This window comes from Aythya fuligula, chromosome 3 (genome assembly GCF_009819795.1).
Source record: "Aythya fuligula isolate bAytFul2 chromosome 3, bAytFul2.pri, whole genome shotgun sequence".
NCBI lineage: Eukaryota > Metazoa > Chordata > Aves > Anseriformes > Anatidae > Aythya > Aythya fuligula.
The window spans coordinates 12,945,758-12,965,963 of NC_045561.1; the positions used below are offsets into that span (position 1 = coordinate 12,945,758).

Below are 20,206 nucleotides of genomic sequence, written 5' to 3' on the forward strand. Positions count from 1 at the left end.
GTACCACCCCTCAGGCTTGTGGTTCAGGGAGGGGCTCAGCGTGCAGAGCTGGCACTGATGTGCTCAGTTCTTGAAATGCCAGGAGAGAGGTCACTTAGCAGGCCTGAAGTCCTTTCCGCCTTTTAAGTTGATGCCCACTAATCACTCCAAGAAGGTAATGATATACGGAATGCTTTACAGAGGGATCAAGGGACACTCTTGGGGGTAGTTGATTAGTTTCTGAAAAGCAGAACTGTTGGACTCCTTCAAGCCTTTTGTGCATCCATGATTAATGCGGGGATAGTTTGCCAGATGGCAATTGTAACTTTGTCAAAACAGTTTCAGACTCAGTTTTACCTGTTGCAATTTGATGCAAAGGGCAAATGAAAACTTTCAAAAAGAGAAATAATTCCTGCCAGGGAAACAGTGCACCTCAACAGTGCAACTGTTGTGGCAGTCTAGTTGTGATGTACCCTACCCACGCCTGTCCATCCGGTGCTTACTGTTTTCCCACTCAAACTTACCAGTGAAACCCAATTGTGGTGCCTTTTCCCCTACTGAAGGCACAGACTGTGATTTTCTTAATTTTAGGAAAGGAAAAGGAATCTTTCCAGAGATGATGTGTTGTACAGATTAATGTTAAGCATTTCATTTTTTATAATCATGCTTTAAACACATTTATTATCCTTGACCAAAATAAGTTCCTTGAGTGATCTCTGTATTCAAATTGTCATTAAAAGTATCTTTCTCTATGTGATGCGTTGGCTTTGTATCATGGGTGTCTGACCTTCCATCCCTTCAAGGATCTGGGGTTTCATTTATTCCTTTGGGCTTGCTTTTGCTTCACCAGCTTATTTGAGTCTGTCAAGAAGAAAGACAAAAGAGTTTGAGATGATGATGTGTCACCCCGTAGTCCAAATTGCTGCTTTACTTTATTGCTTTTCTCAAAACAGTAGCTCACAGGAAAGGAGTCGCTGCCAGAAAACTGCATGACAACTGAAGAAGGGGAAGAATTAGCGCTTGGTATCTGAAAGCTGCACGTCTCATGTAAATCCTGAAGTGCCAGCGCTCTGCAATTATTTTCCTGTGCAATGGAAACAGAACAATTAAGGGGAGCAATTAGTTACCGTTAGTTAGTATGGATGGTTCTGCTACTAATCTTGTGGGTTTTTGTTTGCTTGTTTTTCATAGAAGCATGCATAGCCTGCACAATGGGGTGTGTGTGGGGAAGGTGAGACACACAGTGCTGTGCAGGAGTGTGTAGCTGTCCCGCAGCTGAAGGAAGAAATGTGTTTCCAGGAGCCATGGGCCACTTGTAAATGCCAGAAACACCCTCTGCAGGATGTCTTGTCTACGAAAGAGCAGGGAAGACTGTGTTTCACCACCAGCATACCACACAGATGACACTACAGCTGTATTGCAGGACACTGAACATCCTCATTAGCCACTGCTCGGGTTACCTCCAGCAGCTAGCTGCCTCTGGAAAGCTTCCCAACTCCACACTGGGGAGCATCTCCTACAAGTTCCAGGAAGAGCTAGATAACAAGGCAGGTGCCCTGGTGATCCATTTATTTGGGAACTGGTAAAGTGGAGACTGTTTTCCAGCCTAACACAATTATAATCAGGGGCTGTCTCTGTAGCCAGTTAACGCCACAGCAACTTACCTCAGTAACAAGCTTCTGCTTTTAAAGAAGGCTGGTACAAAATGTTCATTTTCACCTCAAAAATGGGAAATTCTGGATGGGGGATTATTCCCAAGTGAGTTTAGAAGCTTATAGCAGTGAGCTTGGCCCTGCCCCGTCCTGGATGGGCGGATTTGGGGCTGTTCAGCTACTTTCGGAGCTTCCCCTCTCCTCTCCCTCCTGCTCGGTTCCCCAGTGCCCCCTGGTGGATAACGAGGGGGCTCCAGGGAGGGGGCTGAGCCGGGGGGGGGGGGCTGCGCTGAGCCGGGACCGGGCCCCGCTTGGGGAGCCCGGAGCCTCACCGGGAGCCTCCCGGAGCCCCCGGGGTGGCCACCGGAGAGCGGCCTCGGGGCTACCGAGCACGCAGGCGCCGCCGAAGCCGAGCTGGGCGGGCCCGGGGGCGGGCAAAGGCCGGGGCCGAGGCCGGGGGCTGGGGCCGGGGAGGATGAATGAGGCCGAGGGGCTGCGGCAGCGCCGGCCGCTCCGCCCGCAGGTCATCACCGAGGACAGCCCGGCGCAGGAGGCCAAGGAGGGCAGGTGGGGCTGCGAGGGGGTGGGGGGAACCGGCCCCGGGCACCCCCGAGGGGTTCGTGCAGGGCTGGGCTCCCTGGCAAGCGATGGCTCAAGGGGTGGCTGCTTTGGGGGTTTTCTGGCCTTTTTTGACCTTTTTTCCTCTCTTTTTCTTAGAGCTGGTTTAAACGCAGCTCGTGCTTGGTTAGCGAAGCGATGCTGGTGACGGTGCTGTATTTGCGGGTGTGTGGGCACCGTGCAACGGCTTGGTTGGGGTCTGGGAAGGGCTGCAGGAGGAGGCTGTGGTTTAACGAGCAGCCTGCGTGCGTTTCAGACTCTTGTAATACCTTTGTGAAAGCGTTGTTTGCTTGCGGCGAGGTTCAAAGTTCCGCCTGTAGCTTTCTGCGCAGGCATTTTGTGCAAAGTTGGCTTGGCTGTAACAGCAAGGCGGTAGCTGCAACCAGAAAGCAAGGTTTGGGCCCTGCTGAATGACCTGTGTGACGACTAGCAGCGCTCTGGCTCCCCGTGTCTCCTCTTTGAGCACCTCACAGGTTCTCCTCTCTGCCCTTCGGGGCCATCAGGCCGAGGGAGGCGCTTCTGGCTGTGCGGTGACCTGCACGCACAGACCCCTTTCCACCAGCATCACTCAGCACGTCTTCCTGGATTCACCCTCCCTTGCTAACTTTTCTCAAATCAGTTGTGTTTCTAGGACTCCAGCAGCGATCCAGAGTATCCATCGCCCCAGCAGGTCCTCAGGAGGATGAGGCGGCCCCGGGTTGCCGGCTGTGGTGACCTCTAGTGTCTTCTTGTCAGCCTGCTGTCTTCAAGAGCTGGTGCAACAGCCTCTCTTCTTTGGTTCTCAGTGCCAACTGACTGACTGTTGTTATACCCGGAGCCCTGGGAAGTTGTATCCTTGAGATCTGTGGCTGGAGTCCATGCGAGTTTAATTTTCACAGATGCAATTAGCTAAGGATCTCCGTTTTGTTTATCAGTGTTAGTAAACTAACTTCAGTGTTTCTTTCTAGTGACCAGTCCCTGACTTACAGTTGTCTGTATTCTGCATTAGATATGTTCTATTCGTTTGCTTTTGCAGTGATCCTGAGCATCTGACTTCTCAAGTGTTTGCTGTTGTTTGTTTGCTTTTCTTTAAATTCTTGCGGTTTCAGCAGGATCTAAAGTAGGTCTTGCAGTTTGCAGGCTTGAAGTGCAATTTTGCACGTCACCTCATTCTTCCTGACTCTTTCCTTTATTGTCAATTCCTTGCAAGTTTGAGTGAGGCTCAGAAATATGACCTTTACTAACGCCATGCTTTCAGGAGCTTTAATTAAGTTGGCTTTCGCAGATGAGTTCCCATTCATCTTTATTAGCTTCCTGTTGTGTGAGCTGTTCTCAGCTGTCACAAAGATGCTTAGGTGACTGCTGACAGCACTTTTAATCTCACAGCATTGAGCCATCATCTTTTGAAGGACAGTGGAAGGGCAAGGCTGACAGCTGAAGTCTTTGTATAAACCTGGGGGCCCTCTCATATCTCTTCTACTCTCTCCTTTCCAAATCCAAAGGGAAAAAGACTGGAATGCTGCTTCCCCGAGACACGTAGTGTTAGAACAGATAGTGCTGAAATCTGGTGGTTTATTGCAAGGTCAGCCTGGCCCTAGGGAATTACGGAGAGGTCAGTCAGTGCGGATGAGAAAGCTTATTTGAAGCAGTTTCTGTATCTGCTCACGTCATCTTGGATGGAGACAGGCTGACTGCTGTAACGCTGCTGAAGTGCACGAAGGGGATGCTGCGCTCTTGAATGTGAGAAATAAAATTGATTTATAAGTATGTCTGAGAGCAGGACCCAAGCAGGGTTTGCTGGTGGTGCATCCTTGGAGTGCTTACCTCATCACAGCCTAGGTCTAGGCCTAGCTCTGTGCTTTCTGTCCCAGCAGGTAACCCCAAAGGTTACCTTGAGGCTGATGCCAGTGCTGTGTGCACATACCTTTAGCTCTCCAGCAGTGGTATTTGTGCTCTGGGCAGTAGTTCGTGGTTTGTTCTGCCTGGATGATGTGCTGTCCTTCACCAGCCGAGTGGAACTGGTCCAATCGGGCACTGTTGGCCTTCATTTGTTTCATGCTGCAAAGAGACTGGCTGGCTGCACCAGTGAATATTTGAGAGTAGCTAAGATTGTGGGAGCTGCTTTCCTAGTTCAAGGCTAGGATTTATTGACTGTGGCTTTGTGCTTGGTTCTGTAAATGCCTGAGGCTTCTAAACTAGTTGAGAGCAAAATGTTTAATTCCTGTGAAAAAAACAGTTTTTGCTGTTTTACTGTGTGTTAGTAAATAGATGATGCTTAATTTCTTCTGCATGCTGGAGTCAAGTTTTGAACCAGTTTTCGCTAAGTCAGGGAAGGATTCAATTAATCTCCTCTGATCTTTGTTGCATAGTTGTTTGAACTTTTTCATCTAAAATTTGTACCTAATTAATTTGTGTTACTTGAAAGATTCTGAAAGGTGTAAGTTTAACTTTGTGCTGGGATAGAAGCTGCTACCAAAACTTTAATTCAAGTAAAAAAAAAAAAGCACAGATTAGTGGTTTTCAGTCAGCTGTAACTTGTAGCCTGCATGAAACCTGTATGTGATACCACTCTCATAGTATGCTGTTACGCTGAGGTTGGATAAATGTCCCTTTCTCTTATACTAACCCCGTCAAAGTGGATCTTTAAGGGTATTTGAGATGGTGGTTGAGCAAAAGTATTTGTGCTTCTGTTTGTAAAGAAAACAGGCTGTTAAATATACATATAAATATTAGATCGTAAATCAGCTTAGTGTGTTAATCTTATTTCTTGTCTGTTCTTGGCAGCACTTACAGCAGCAAGGTGTTCCGTGTTACCTTCTTGACTTTGGCTGCAACTCTAACTGTGCCCCTTCTTGGAGCAACTGTTCTGCTGGATTGTCCTATAGACCCCCAGCCTATAAGGTAAGTTATTGGTTTGTTTTGAAGGCAATATACTGAAACATAGCTATGTGTATGTGTTCTGCTTTTTTTTTTTTTTTTTTTTTTTTTTAAACAAATGAGTCCACAGTGTAAAGTGATTTCAACTGGATTAAGAAATCGGGGAGTGATTGCAGTACTATCCAGTGCCATGGCTTGCTTCACATACCCAGTCTGTTTCTGAGTCATCCTGTGTGGTTGTGTGTACTGATTGGGGAGTTACTGAATTATTTTGTTTGATCGTTAATCTACAAAATGTTTTTCCCGCTGTCCAAGCTGTCAGCAGGGCTTGTTGTTACTTACGTGTGCTCCTGTCTTCAGGGAGAAAAGAACTGCTCTTTGACTAGGGACCAATCTGTACGGCTGTACCAGAGCTGTACCTGTTTCTGTCAAAGAGAGACTGTTCATCTCAAGATGTAAACTGAAACGATAACCTGACTGGGTTGATTCGGTGCTTCGTACCAGCTGAACCATACGATGATGTTATATTTAAATGCAGATCTCACAAAGCAAATGCTTCTAGGTGACTTCTGCCAGGAAACATCTGAATCAATGTCTGTGTCAAATGTGGAATGTAACAGTGAGCAAGCTACATGAGCAGATGAAAGGTGTGTTGAGCGAAGTTGCATGTGCAACAACACTGACTGCTAGTGTAGTCAGGCTGTTTAGTGCTTCTGGCAGTTTAAAGTAAGTGAAAATGCTCAGTCGGCTAAATATTTATGATCAATGTGATAATTCCTTAATGAAAAGGAAAACCAACACTGCAAATATCTCCAGAGTTGAAAGAAACTGTTAATGTGCTCGTAGTACTTACGAGTCTTGCCAATAAGCTATTAGCCATAAGCTGCCTGATTGCAAATCTTAATGAAATGCTTTTTCCTGTGGCTGGGTTTAACAAAGTATTCTCTGAAATACATTGCAACTAAACAATTTTGGAAGCCAATAGGATATATCCATAAAGCTTTTCTTATTATATTGTTCTCATCTAATTCTTGTCCAGTATAACAGTATTCTGCATGCTTACATGTCTTGCTCTGAGTCCATTTTACAACTATTCTTCTTGTCCAAATCACTGGCTAGTATTGCTTCATGTTCTTAATTAGCTGTTTAGATTTGCTGCTAGGAGTGATTTTGGTCTGTACACCACAGGATAATTCTGTGTGATGTTTATGAAGTGCTTTGAAACAGCTGAAGTAGATGCTGTTTGAAGCAATCCTTTCAGTGAAAGAACACAGAAATTCTGTTCACCAATGATGATGTTATTCCGGTAAGCTACCAGAAAAAATGAGGGATGGGGGCATGGGAAGCAGATGAGATCTGTAAAACTCTGCACGAAATTTCTGCAACTCTGATTTATTCCGAGTTCTTTCTTTGTAAGTCTGTCTCAGATAGTACTGATCCTGGGGAAGATTTTCTGCTTGAAAACATAACTGGCCAAAGTTCCCAGCAAATGAGTTCCTTATCTGGAGAAGCTGTTATCTTCATCTAAAACATCTGATGCTTGGAAGAAGGCATGGAAAACCAATTTCTGATAGCACTGTGCGGGGAACTTTGCTGTGAATCTAGTGTGGGCAGGAGCAAGTAATTCAATTGGTTTTGTTGTAAAATAGTAAAACAGGCTGAAAGGAAGGTTTGCTGTCTGTAACCAGACAGATAAAGTATGTGTTTTTCTCTCTCTTTGCATTATTTGTATTGTGTGCCTGTTCTCTTCAATTGTCATAGCTTTTACAGTTTGCAGTTTCAGTTGACTTTCTTTCCCCTAATTCTAGAAATGTCAATTACATTCACCACATGAACAGTATGGTTGCAGCGTAGCTTGTGCTGAAGATGTCCTGGATCCTGTGAACCTGGGCACATTTTGGAGTCAAATGTTGTCTTCTTAAGATTCTACAGGTGGAAGGCATTTGGTGGTGATCATATAAGGGGTTATTTACATTAAAAATTCAAAAATTCTTTCAAAACTTGACCCTGGGAGCTTTAGCACGCTATTGTGCATGAGCAGCTAATGAGCTTACCACCGTGGGCAAGTATGCAGCATTAGTAATGACTTGAAATCCTTAACTCATGGAGACTGTGGCAGTGTGGGTGTGTTTTTAAGAACCTAAAACACTGGAATATTATTTGTGTTTATTAGCACAATTAGAGCAGGTTTTGGAGCACAGTGCTTTGTAGCCTGGTAAGTGAGTTGAAGCTGTGTATGCATTTTGCTCCCAGCTTTTTTCATATTTCTGTAGTTGATTAGAACTCTGTCTGACTTCAATCTGGCTATTTATGTGAATAAGGGCTTGCAAGACTAGACCTTACTTATTATTTTTAGGTTTCGGTTCCCTTTATGCACAACTTACTCCTTTGAGCTGGTCTTTTTCTATAGGAATGCATTCAAATTATGAACCAGAATACATCTTTCAGTGTGGTATGAAAACATGCATGTCGAGTGTTTAAAGTACTGGAACACTTTTTTCACTATTTATTAATTTTATTTATTTATTTTTATTGTGTATTGTAAAATGACAGGCTTTTAAGTTCTAAACCTGTTTTGGTTAGGAACTTGCATCTATCTTTCTGGGAAAAATAATTTTATGTGATGTATAAATAAAACAATGTGCTACAAACAACTTATTCAGCTGAGTAAGAGAAGAGTAACTCTTTTGTGTTGTGGCAAAGCTGAAGCCTTTGCCTTTGTGTAAGGAAGACGAACTGGGAATGTGTTATTGGACTTAAAACAGTTTTCCAGACATGCCTTAAGAATACATGATTTCAGCTTTTCTTTCCACATCAGCAGAACCAGAAATTTTTGATGAAATCCCTGATGAACAAGAGTTGTTTTTTCCAGCTTGCCAGCTGTATTTTCTCTTTTGAAATATGCTGTATGTGAAGCATAGGTCAGGTTTGCAGGAGCTGGTAAACTAGGAAAAAAACAACGATCCAACTTGTTGCTCAAGTGTGTTTGCAGATTGGTGCAAAGGGTCACGAGGTCTGTTCTGTTTTTGCAGTTTGAAGGAACCTCCCCTCCTGACGGGTGTTCTAGAGCCCAATAGCAAGTTACAGAAAGCTGAGCGGCTATGGGAGAATCAGCTGGTTGGACCCGAATCCATCGTCAACATTGGCGGTAAGCACTGACAGAAGCTGCTCAGTAGGCGTACCTTTTATTTTCCTTCTGCTGTATCTTCTAATGAATTAGTAGAATATTTGCATATGTATTTTCCCCAGCAAGAATGCATTCTAAGTTCCTTCCTCAGGTGACAGTTTTGTTACCTAGTTTTGTCAGTCTCATCAGAAACTGTTTAGGAAACCTCCTTGCTTGTGACAACTGAGCTGTGGGTGAAATGAACAACCTGACTGGGAGTAAAGTTTGTATGAATAAATGTTGAAGTCTTACTCCCTTTGAGAAGTATAATTAGCAGACTTAGAACTTAAATTAGAGATGGAAAAGCCCAATACAACAGTCACTTGCCACTTAATCTGGATATGTGGAAAAGTTTACATGCTGTTTGTATTCAGTGCATCTGCCTCATGGCTTGGCATGAATACAGTAATTTAGCAATGCTTTTGGCTTGGGTGGATGTTAGGTTGCTATGTCTTTTGTAATTCTTCTTCAGAACAGATGCAGTGTGGGCATTGGCAGTTTAAACCTCTTCAGTAGTGCTCAGCAGCCTGTGGGACTTCTGAGCACTGTCAGAATTAGAAGTTTTGTCTAGTCAGTCTCTCCTTGAAAAGAAATAGGATGGAAGCAGTACCTGATTATGTTTTGTGGTGATGTAGAAATCTGCCTGCAGGGATCAATTCGATGACTAGTCATTAAGTGGTAACGGTGGTTTTTAGCTGAGGAGTGGGGCCATTTATGGGTGAAAATCTTTATGTCCATCTGCTAACTCCTAAGGCTTGAATCCTTCCTCTTCTTTTTGAGTAGGAAGAAATCTAACCAAGTGCTTTTATTTGCTTTCATCATTTTCCCCTTTCCCTATTTACTCTTGTTCCCTGACTGAAGAGCAAGATTTACAGTATTTTAAACATGATTTCTACTTTGTGCTAATATTTCTATCCCATAGAAGGATGTTTGCCACAGTAGATTTGTGATCAAGTTAATTACATGGGTTGTTTTTACAGATGCGCTGTTTACTGGGACAGCTGATGGGAAGGTTCTTAAAATTGAAGATGGAGTTATACAAACAATAGCCAGAATTGGCCATGGTCCTTGTGGTAAGTGACAGCTCCTGTGACAATATCTGAAAACATCTGGATCAGGACTTGTGTTGATTAACTTGGTGTTTTGTCTGGATTGCTCATGCAAATGCATGTCTTCTTCTGTAGAGATTTTTCTTTGTGTCGTGGCTAAAAGGCCTGAACTCTAATAAGACTGTGGCATGGATGATGTCAGTAGAATATCCTGCACCTTAACACCAGAAAGAAGATGAAGTTGCCACCTTCCTTCTCTAGAATTTCACCTCACATTTTGTTGTACCAGTTCCCTTCTTCTGTTTGTAAGCACAGCGTGGGGGCTGCATCTGCAGTTACTTGTTGAATTCCACACCTCTCTCCAAACCACTTACTTGCTTCACTTAATGAGTTTCTCACATGAGTGAGAACAACTGGTAGTGGCTTGTTTATTAGTGTTATTAATAACTTGAGTGTTTGCAGCCCTGTGCTGGTCACTGGTTAGGCAGAGGCTGTGGGCTGGAATTGTCGCTCAGCACAAACATACTCAGCATTTTAGGTATTTTATGCGGCTGTTCACAAGATAAGGCTCTGGATGGATCTAGAAGCCTCAGTTTGGCTGCCCAACAAGTAGGCAGGCCTGTTGACAGCTTTGAGGCCAAAAGAAACCAAAGTCTGCTGCCAGCTATTACAGAGCTGGACTTTGTGCTTCTGGGGTCCCAAACAGTACTTGGGCCAGCTGTTAGCTGCTCAGTAGCCTGACAAATGATAGGATTATCTCTAGACTGATCAAAACATGGGAATATCTGTTCCACTCACACCTAGGCAAGTAAGAATCATTTCTTTAATGAATATGTGTATGGTACAGGCCACAGAGTCTTGTTAACCTGTAGTTGAACCTAATGTGGAGAGCCTGAATGCCTTGCATTTATTTATATTTGTAAAACCATTTAAAAATTGTTTCCTAAGGAACCCGTGAAGATGAGCCAACTTGTGGACGACCGCTTGGCATCAGAGTGGGACCAAATAACACCCTTTTTGTGGCAGATGCTTATTATGGGCTCTATGAAGTTAATCCTGGCACAGGTATGACTTCTCTGCTCAGCAGTTCTCTTTTGCTGACAAATCTGGTCTTCATTTGGAGTTTTACCAGACACTGTAGGCTTAACAGCACCTCACTTTTCTTTAGTGGTTTGCAGCTGTGTGGGTGAAACATGCCATGCAAGAACATGACATTTATTTTCCTGTAGCAATCAGTTCCTCTCAATATCTGTCTAGATCAGTGTTACCAGTTGCTTATCTTCTGGTGATCTGTGCTGTTGACTGTCAACATGGGTACCTCAGGATTCATAAGCTTTGTGTAGTTGCTTTAGTTTTCTTAAAGGTAGAAAAATAATCTGCTGTTACATAAGCTTTTTGCCATGTTTGGTGTACCCTCATTTCTGCCTTAATCTTACTTCGTGTTGGTGAAGAGCTCTTCTCTGTAACCCCAATCTGTAGAAGGTGAAGAAAGATGTAGTTTGTGTGGCTGAAGATCAAACTGCTTGCTCCTGCTGAGAAAGGCACTACTGCTTTGTGCCCTTCATTGCATCTCCCTGAGCCAGGTCTCAGTTTCAGGAGCTCTGTTGTCAGAAAACCGTGGTTTGCTTTCTCGCAGGGTTGACTTTTTTTCATAGTTTACATCTCCACATTGGCTCTGGGTGGGGAGGGGGAGGCTGTCCAAATCCCAAGTCAGATGTATTGAAAGGGCTTAGACTGGGGGGCTTTGGGGGAGCGTAATCGAGGTCTCACCTTTCAGATGGTAGGCAGCTACCATATTTGCTCTGTCATGCCAAAAACAAAAAAAAAAACAAACACCTGTGCCCAAAGATGACTTTAATAGATTTTGGTCAATTTTTAGAGAATTGATCATCGTAATTTATCTGGTGATGTGCCAACTCTCTTTTCCTATGGGAAAAGAGAGAGTAGTGATTGGCTTGCCTGAATTCTTTTACAAGTCTGGGACCTGAATTTGCATTTGGTTTAACATGACCTTCACAAACGTGAGAAGTTTGGTGCATATCAATAGGAAACACCTACTGTTTCAGCTTTTCTGAGTAGTATTTTCCCCTTGTCATTTACATTGTGTTGAGTTGTTCCATTACAAAACAAAACCTTATTACTGAACAGGGGCAAGAATGGGAAAAAAAAAAAAAGTGAGATGCTTGCTAATTTTCTATTAATATTTAACTGATTTCCAAGGTAGGACGTACAAAAGCTGGTCTTATGTATCTTTTTTATCTTCTTTTTTTTTTTTAAACCAGGTGAAACAAAAATGCTTGTGTCAACCAAAACGCCAGTTGAAGGTCAGAAGTTGTCATTTGTGAACGACCTTACAGTGACCAGGGATGGCAGGAAAATCTACTTCACTGACTCCAGTAGCAAATGGCAGAGACGGGACTACTTATTCTTGCTTATGGAAGGCACAGATGATGGCCGGCAAGTATCCCTTCCCCATGGCCTTTAACTTCATTTAAGCTCATCAGTAGGAATGGGCTTGGCTGCTTCCTTGATCATATATAATAAAAAAAGTTTTTATTTTTATGAACCACTTGTGCAAGCACTGTGCTGCCCAGGAGAGGGCTGAAAAATGCGTGGATGGTGCTGATGAGACCTGCAGCGAAGTAAATGAGATTCCTTTCCTTCCTTTTAGAGGATTGGAATGGAACATCCCTTTTAAAAGGGAAGGTGTTAGCATTATGTTCTACCTAAATCCTTTGTGAATAGGCCACTTGTGATTGGCATTAATTTTCTTCTGTGTTCATAAGCAAGCGTTTCCTGACTATTCTTCCTCTTTAACGTATGTGAAGTGCATGTGACCGGGAGGTAAAAATATGTGGAGAACGAATGCAAGATGACTAAATCTGTTTTCTCTCACAAACATGTATAATGCTTTCTTTTTAGCCTCCTTGAATATGACACAATAACAAAAGAAGTGAAAGTCTTGATGGTGGGACTGAGGTTTCCCAACGGAGTCCAGCTCTCTCCCGCAGAAGACTTTGTCCTGGTGCAGGAGACAACCATGGCTAGAATCAGGAGGTGAGTGGGACTTCATTGAAATCATTGATATTCTGTATTTAAAGATAAAATGACTGAACTGAATGACTCAAATACCTCCTACACTCCGTCCATGGCTAGCTATCAGTGGCAAAGAAAACTTTCCTCTATACTTTTTTTTTTTTTTTTTTTAATTTTCAGTGGACACACTGCACTGCATAATTCTGGGCTCCTTGAGCACGGTGGAGTAAGATGACTTTTTCTGAGGGAGGAGAATACATCTGTGTTTTATTTCCCTGTGCTAAACTAAGGAAACATTGAAGTTATTTTTAAGTGAATTCATTTTTAGACTTGTATTTATTAGTTAGACTGCTTGAGTTAAGATTTCTTAATCTTACTATTTATACCTTTCAGATATTATGTGTCTGGGCTGATGAAAGGTGGAGCAGATATGTTTGTTGAGAACATGCCTGGTCTTCCAGATAATATCAGGTTAAGCAGCTCTGGAGGATATTGGGTAGCTATGGCAGCTGTCCGTCCCAATCCTGGATTTTCTATGTTTGATTTTTTGTCTGAAAAACCGTGGATTAAAAGGATGATATTTAAGGTAAGAAAAAAAAAATCACTTTTAGTATAGGAATGGAAGTGATAAATACTTGTTTGTCTTGATTCTTCCTCCTCTTAGGAAGATTTTAAATATATATGTATGTATTAGTGTTGTGATTGAAATTGTTGTGGTTGCTCCAGGTAGAGCAGTCTGTGTAAACTAACTTTTACCTCTCTGAGTAGGAGGCACACATCTCTAAGTTGCCATCCAGCTTGATCTCAGAAGAGAAAGGGGGATTCTCTGCCCTAGTCATGCAGCAATACAGGATCTGTATTTGGATATATGAAGACTTCACCTTTATACCTGAGGTGTCTAGGCTACTTATTGCCTGGTGTTTGAAGAGCATTTGGGAAATCTCGTCTGTTCTAATGATTGTCCTAGGCATCCTAGAAGACAGTATGTGTTACATACGCTGCTAGGTGACGCTTCTTGTTCTGACTCGATGTGCCTTTTATGTCACACAACCATTTGAGATAAGGAATAGCAAAAATAATGTATTCTGTGAAGGGCATCTGACACTAAAGAAATGGAGTGGTTCTCTTTACATAATCCAAAGACTTGAAAGTACTACTCAAAACAAAAGCAAACAAAAAACCACCAAATCAACAGGCAACACTTGGCTGAAATGGCACTTACATCCGAAATGAATTCTTATCTGTGCTGTGCTGTCTCTGTAAAGCCTGCTGTTCTTCCTGGTGCAGTGCAGGATCCTTAACAGAGTAATGCTACAGGGAGCAGTGCATGATGTCAGCTGCACCAGAACAAGCTGCTGCTTCCTGTGAGGACATTCAGTCAGCCTAGTATCAGCGTCCATTTCTGCTGGTCATTCCTTTAAATTTGACTTTATTTTTCTCCCAGATGTTAATGTGTTAAGCCTATGTAATAGTGTTTACTCAAAATGTGCTCCTTTGTTTTTAGCTGCTTGGAGGTGCGTGGGATGGTCTTTCACTGTGTAAGTGTCTGACTTCTAATTATGTACAACAGAATCTTTTTTTAACTTTTTTTTTCTTTTCTTTATAGTTGCTGAGTCAGGAAACTGTGACCAAATTTTTGCCCAAGCGTAGCCTCATTGTTGAACTCAGTGAGACAGGGTCCTACAAAAGAAGCTTTCATGATCCCACTGGAATGACAGCAGCTTATGTTAGCGAGGTACATGAACACGACGGCTATCTCTACCTGGGCTCCTTCCGGTCTCCTTTTATTTGCAGACTTAATCTTCAGCACGTTTAACCGTCCATACATGATCAAGTGCCACTGTTCTGTAATGCTCTAGAGGTACGAAGGAAGCATGTGTTTGAGACAGTGTGTGACCAAGGAGGAAAAATGAAGACAGCCTGCTAGCGTGTGCAGTAGCACTGTTCTGCTGCCTTAGGAAAATGTACGGCTTGCTGTATCTGTCCTCTTCATGGTTTGGCTGTTGGCATGCGTGTTAATGTACGGTGGGGCATCTTCGTACAGTTATATGCTCACACAAAATTGATTGCTTTTACAAACCCAACCCCGTTTGGAGTTTTCTTAAAAAGACATCATCTGTCACCCTTAATGCAACTGTACGTCTTCCTTAGGCCGGAAGGATTTATGATGTATGGAATTTAATCGTGTATGATTTGGATTGAAGAAGGTGTCTTGCATGTGTTTGTTTTAAAGCCAACTGTTTAGGATTGATTACGGTGCATGTTCTAATGTCATCCCGTGGTGCTGTGGTAGAGACAGCAACATCCAGAACGTGCCTAGAAATATAGTTCTACCATTCAGGTTTCTTCAATTCCAGCCTGTGTAATCAACATCAGAAACTGCAGTAAACAGTTAATCAACACGAAGAATCTAATTTTATCATTATCTGTGGATTCCTGTGTATTTTTTTTTTGTAGCATTGTAGTTGGATGATGAATGAAAGTTGCGTTTTCAATGTTATTAAAGACTAGTTCCAGTGGGTTTAAAGTGGGTCACTTAGAGTGTTACCTCCGTGTTTATCAGCTCCGGTAAGTGTCCTGTTCATTACATAGGTGGCCGTTTCTGAGGGGCATCGGAGGGAAGGGAATCCTCTTCAGCATGCTTTTTATGGAGAAGGGGGGAAGGTTTTGGTGAAGGTCCATACCTGAGGGTGGATATGGACTGAAATGTCCCCTGCAAAATCCTATAATAAGGAAAGCTTTGGAGGAAAATCTTTGAATGTGGTAGTAGCTCATGGATGCTTCCTGGCATTTCCAGAAGATATTATGTACCTCCTGCATTGACAGATACTCTGGAGAATCCAAGAAATGATTTTCTGACAAGCAATGACAAGGAAATGCTGTTCAGTTTACACTTTCATTAAGTTTCTTTTTTTTTTTTTCACCTCATACAGGAACTTAATGGTGTTACTTTAGCAGCTGTGTGATTTTAGTACATTGATTCCTGTTCAGGGACTGAAGATTACTGCTTGTTCTCTTTCTGCCACTGGGTGATAGTCAAACATAGACTAACTCTGTTGCTCTGTTTTCTCACCTTTGAAAAGGAAATGACCAAGATTTGCTTGATGTATAAAGAACAGCACCAGAGAAAGGGAAGATGATGTTGAACATGTCATCTGCTTTCACTGGCTTTCGTTTGCATATCCCTGCAGTAACAGAGACAGGCGCAGAAGGTGATTGCTTTCTGTCAGAGCTCTGTCACTTTGTGCTGTGTTACTACAGACTGCAGCAGCCCTGTGGCAGGTAGCTGATGGGTGCTGGCTCAGGGTGACTTGCTCCCATACAGACTAGGTCACACTCACAAGCCCTTTTGCATATTCCAGTGGCTACTGGGCTTGGGAGGAAGCTCAGTAAGAGGAGAAAGAAGTCTGGCGGATGAGTTGCTGCAGGCTCTGACCTCTGGCCTGGCTCAGCCCTGTCTTAATTATTTGTGGGCAGAGACTGAGTGATTCTGTGGCAAGTGAAAGGCTGAGAAGCGAGACCTGCCTGGTGGACTCTTGCTATGGGAACGCTGAGGAAGGGCTGAGAATGGGGCACTCTTGCAACATTTCTTCCTGGGAAAAGGGCAGGCTGTTTAAGCAGCAGCTGGCTAGCGTTGTTCTGCCAGCCCTTGTAGCTGTTAGTCTCAGTCTCGTGGGACATGAGGATTGAACTTGGCGTGAGCTTAAATCAGGGTTGCCCGGTTGCTGTGGGGCTTGTTTCAGGTTAGTGCTTTGGTGGCCTTGAGGCAAGCATGGCTTTGTCTGTTTCTGCAAAGTTAGCTCTAGTGCTTGCGAAAGTATCTAACTGAATAACCTGTGCTGTCTTTTGTGGTGAAATGGACCTCGGTTGCTTAGACATGCCGCATGTAATAGCTTTTATGCAAGTGATTCCCTTTTAAGATTGCCTTGAACACTTGGGATCCGTGTTGGCCACTGCATCTCAGGGAAGTTCAGTTGTTTCCTCTCCTTGCTGGTTGGTGGTACAGTTTTTTTTCTGGCTGGACCTCTCCAGCTGGGCAGAGTGGGACTCCAGCTACTGCTGCTTTAGAAATAACTGCAGGTGGATGAAAGGCAGGCTCTGCACTGACCTGGGGGCAGGAGGGGAGTTCTGGCAGCGGGCTTCAGAGGCAAGCAGGAATTCATCCCCATAAAAGTGTAGTGTCTGATGTTTTGCCCTGCCTCTTGTTGTGTCCCCCTAGTAACAGAAATTGCTGGTTTTGTCTGTGTTTGGTTGGAAAGTAGCTGAAAAGCTGCAATTTAAATGAGTTTGTCTACAAGTGTAGCCTTTGGACTAAGGGTATGAGTGGAATTTTCCTCAATTTAATTTTTCAGATTGTATAAAACCTGTCTGCCCAGCTCCTGTGAACAGGAAAAGTTCATGGGGTCCCAGTCTGGTCTGTGGTTCCCGTTGTACAAAAGCAGAAATACCAGTCAAGTTTGTAAAGCACTGAACGTAAAACTGTGATAGGCTGCACAACTGAGCAACAAACTACATGGGGGCATGCCATTTAGTCAGGCTGTTGGTATTTTGTTTGTCACAAGAAGCTTAAAGCCTCAGCTAAAATGAAATGTTGCTATGAGTTAACCTTTCCTCACAGATGCAAGTTAACCTTTTCCTCTGAGAGGTGATGTGGTCATCTCCTGTGTTTTGGTAATGACCTGAAACTTTTCAGCAAAGTTTTTGCTGAAAATTGGCCCTGGGAGCTCGAGCTCGATCTGAAGCAGCGTGGCATGTAAGGTACCAGGTCTAGGAAAGAGCTGGTATGCTTGACTCTTCCTGGAAAGAGAGGTTCCTGGCCCAACACTGCCAGTGCTTCCATGGCCACTAAAATTGAAAGGAGGCCACTTCTTGAGGATGGCTGCAGTATCAGCAGGCACCTGGGAGGAATTGCAGTACCAGCTAGAGGTGTCATGGTGCAGTTTAAGGCTCTTCTGGTGTGTATCTGAACACAGGGTCTGCATAGCTCCAGTCCAATGAGATCCAAAGTCTGCAGAGGCTCAAAGGAGTTTCACCTTTCCCGAGCTCAGGTGGCGTTGGCTCCCGTTCCTGGTGCAGTGTGCTGGCAGTCCATCCTTGGTGAGCTGAAGTGGGATGCTCTGTAGCTGCAGAGCGCAGGTGAAACAGGTTGGTTGACACACAGCTCTTTCATTGCCTCACCGTGAATGGTTCTTAAGAACAGTGTTTTCATGGAAGCTCAGATGCTTGTAATTACTGCCAGTTCCTCAGATGCAACCCTCCCAGAGTACGGCAGCAGCATTAAAACACCTGTGTAACAAACTGGCATGAACTCCTTTTGGTGCTAGTGAGAAGCCTGCTTTTACAGGCTCATTCTACTTCCACAGAAGTGTGAGTCAGGTTTCAGGTGGCTGCTGACACATCTGCCTTGAGCAACTGGGAAAGTTGGAAGTGAGGCTTGGAAAAAACGACAGCGCTGCCTTCTCTTGTTTGATCTTGCCAGTGCAGGAACATGATACCTTTGCAGCTCTGGGGCTGGCAGTTCTCTAGAAGTGGGAGCATTTTCAGCAGTGTTCAAAGATTTTTTCAGGACATGATTGTTTTGGTGTCAGGAGAAGGGCTCTGTGGCTTCCTAAGAAGGGCAGAAACCCTCTCTGCACAACCCCGAGAGGGTTCTGAGGGTACATTCTGTGCTTTACCCAAGTTTCTCCAAAACGTTGGGATGCAGAACTGGAAAACAGTGCCCAGTCTCCTGAGGGATGTGTATTTTAAAGATATGTTTTGTATCACCATGCTTTTGTTTTGTTGGTGGAACAGATATTTCTGCAGGGCAAAAATGTCAATAAAATTTTGCTGAAGCTGTTTAAGATGTTATTCCCCAGCTAACTGCCCTGTCCCCATTCTGGAGCAAGCATACAGTAGATCTGCTGGAAGATGGTGCGTGTATCCCATAACACTTCTGCAGAGGTTGGTATTTCAGTGCAAACAGCTGATAAAATTGATTGCAAGGCCATGGCCCAAGTCTGCTTCCTTTAAATCCAAGTCTGCTTTGAGGCAGTGGCCTTTGCAGGTGGGATGGTGTCTCCTAAACTTCTGTGTCTGTCTACACGGCGGTCACAGCAGAGATCTTTTAATGCTGACACATGGACTTTCTCATCTGGTTTGCTTAGAAAAACTGGTGCTAGAAAAGAATAACCACACAGGGACCGACTGTAGCTCGTTTTGCTTCTTTGTTTGAGGTAAGGACTGAAAGATTTAGCAGTAAGTTGTCACAGTGACCTAAATACAAGTGGTTTCCTCTCAGCCAGCAGAAAGTCATGTCTCCATATAGAGCACTGCCAGTTAAACCTCGCGTTGGTTCTGTGTAACTCCATGCATGACACCCCAGCTGTCAACAGGTTCTGGGTGTACCTGATTTCACAACTTGACAGACAACTGATATATAAAGGCCTGCCGTGTCCAAAATATGGAGCAGCTGATGTGAAGAGACTGCAAAGTGGTACATCAGTCAGAGTTCATTTATTTTGGTAGCTGGCAGGCTGTTTCCTATGTAATCAGTAAGTAGGAGTGTGGGGGGAAAGGCTGCATAGCACAGCTTTTGAACAAAAATGGGGGAGTTTTGACTGACCTGCTCAGATCAGTGCAGATCACTAGGCTCTGCGAATCTCCAGTGAAATGTAGGCTGGCTTGGTTTGGGTGCACGAAGATCTCCTCAGCCTGCAGCCCATCCCTCCCTAAGGCAGAGCTGTTAGGGAACACTACTCCAGAAGAGGCTGAGCATCCTCGTAAGGAGATGAGCTGAGAAAATTCGTAATGCACCAAGCACTTGTGCTTCCAGCATGCCTGGAGCACTGTCTGAAACCAAAGGAAACTGCTCCTTCAGCTCACTTGTAATGCTTCTAGATGAACAGATTCCTCTAAAGTACCAGCTTTGGTTTTCACAGGAGCTCTTAATGCTCTGCTGGGGTTGTTCCTTTTTCTCTGGCATCTGGGTCTGGCAGGAACAACTCTTTCTTCTCTCCTTAGGCTCTACATTTTTTTATTGGATGTATTTATTTTTACATAATTGTCTTTGTAGCCAGAAATAGATGTCAGAGCCTCTGCAAAGGTATGAACTCTCAGTTTTAACTGGTAAACAGTCAACCTTGGTGTAAATTCTAGCAAAACTGCATCTTGGGCAGAGATGTCAGCTTGACTGCTGGATGTCATGGTGACTCAGTGGCACTTATCACTGACCTAAAAGAACTGCAGCTGGTGGTGCCCTCCTGATGGGAGACTGTTTATTAAACAGGCTGAATTCCTTCCCTAGCAAGGTGCTCGGAAGTGGACTAAGAGCTCAGATGATGTTAGCCCTGCTCCTTCCTTTGATCATGATAACTGTTAACTACCTGGAGATGACGGATGCTGCTATTCCAGCGTGCCTTGCTTATTGTAATGTTACAGTAAACACTTAGGCTTAGATTTACGGCTGGAGCAGATCTGTCTTTCTCAGAAGGTGCTTGCCTGCTAACTTGGTTGCAAAGAGCTCATCTGTGTTGTAGGAAATGCTGCCAATAGTTCTGTGTAAAACATGCAGCTCTCCTTTGCTTCCAAACTAGCCTGTTTGGGTAGAAATGTCTGAACAATCTTGCTGCATTTTCCTCAGGACAGCAGCATGAGCACGTTGTGTTTGTTACCCTGCGTGATGCCAGATGTCTGGCTTTAACTTCTGTTTTTTAACAAATGGGGGATTGACCCTGAGTCAAGTGATCTGCCTGCAAAGGCTTGCTGTGGCACTACTTGGAGCAGAGGCCGCAGCTGTGGTGTGAAGAGCCTGCCTGGCTTCAGGGTCCTTGCACCTTGGCCTGGAGCCCATCAGTGGCTGTTCTTGACCA

At 43.9% G+C, this 20,206-nt stretch overlaps 1 protein-coding gene across 2 annotated transcripts; it reads left to right on the plus strand.

Moving 5' to 3' along the window:
- Positions 1-2,082: 2,082 nt before the first annotated feature.
- Positions 2,083-14,888, plus strand: APMAP (adipocyte plasma membrane associated protein). Of its 2 annotated transcripts, none has more exons than XM_032184675.1 (9): positions 2,083-2,198; positions 5,013-5,129; positions 8,138-8,253; positions 9,252-9,344; positions 10,269-10,385; positions 11,603-11,777; positions 12,243-12,377; positions 12,750-12,942; positions 13,963-14,888. In XM_032184675.1, the coding sequence occupies exons 1-9, from the start codon at positions 2,107-2,109 to the stop codon at positions 14,170-14,172; spliced, it is 1,248 nt and encodes a 415-aa protein (XP_032040566.1). In that variant the 5' UTR covers positions 2,083-2,106; the 3' UTR covers positions 14,173-14,888. The 2 variants fall into 2 exon arrangements, with proteins under 2 accessions (XP_032040566.1, XP_032040565.1); XM_032184674.1 differs by lacking the exon at positions 13,963-14,888 and adding an exon at positions 13,125-13,956.
- The last annotated feature ends 5,318 nt before the right edge of the window (positions 14,889-20,206 follow it).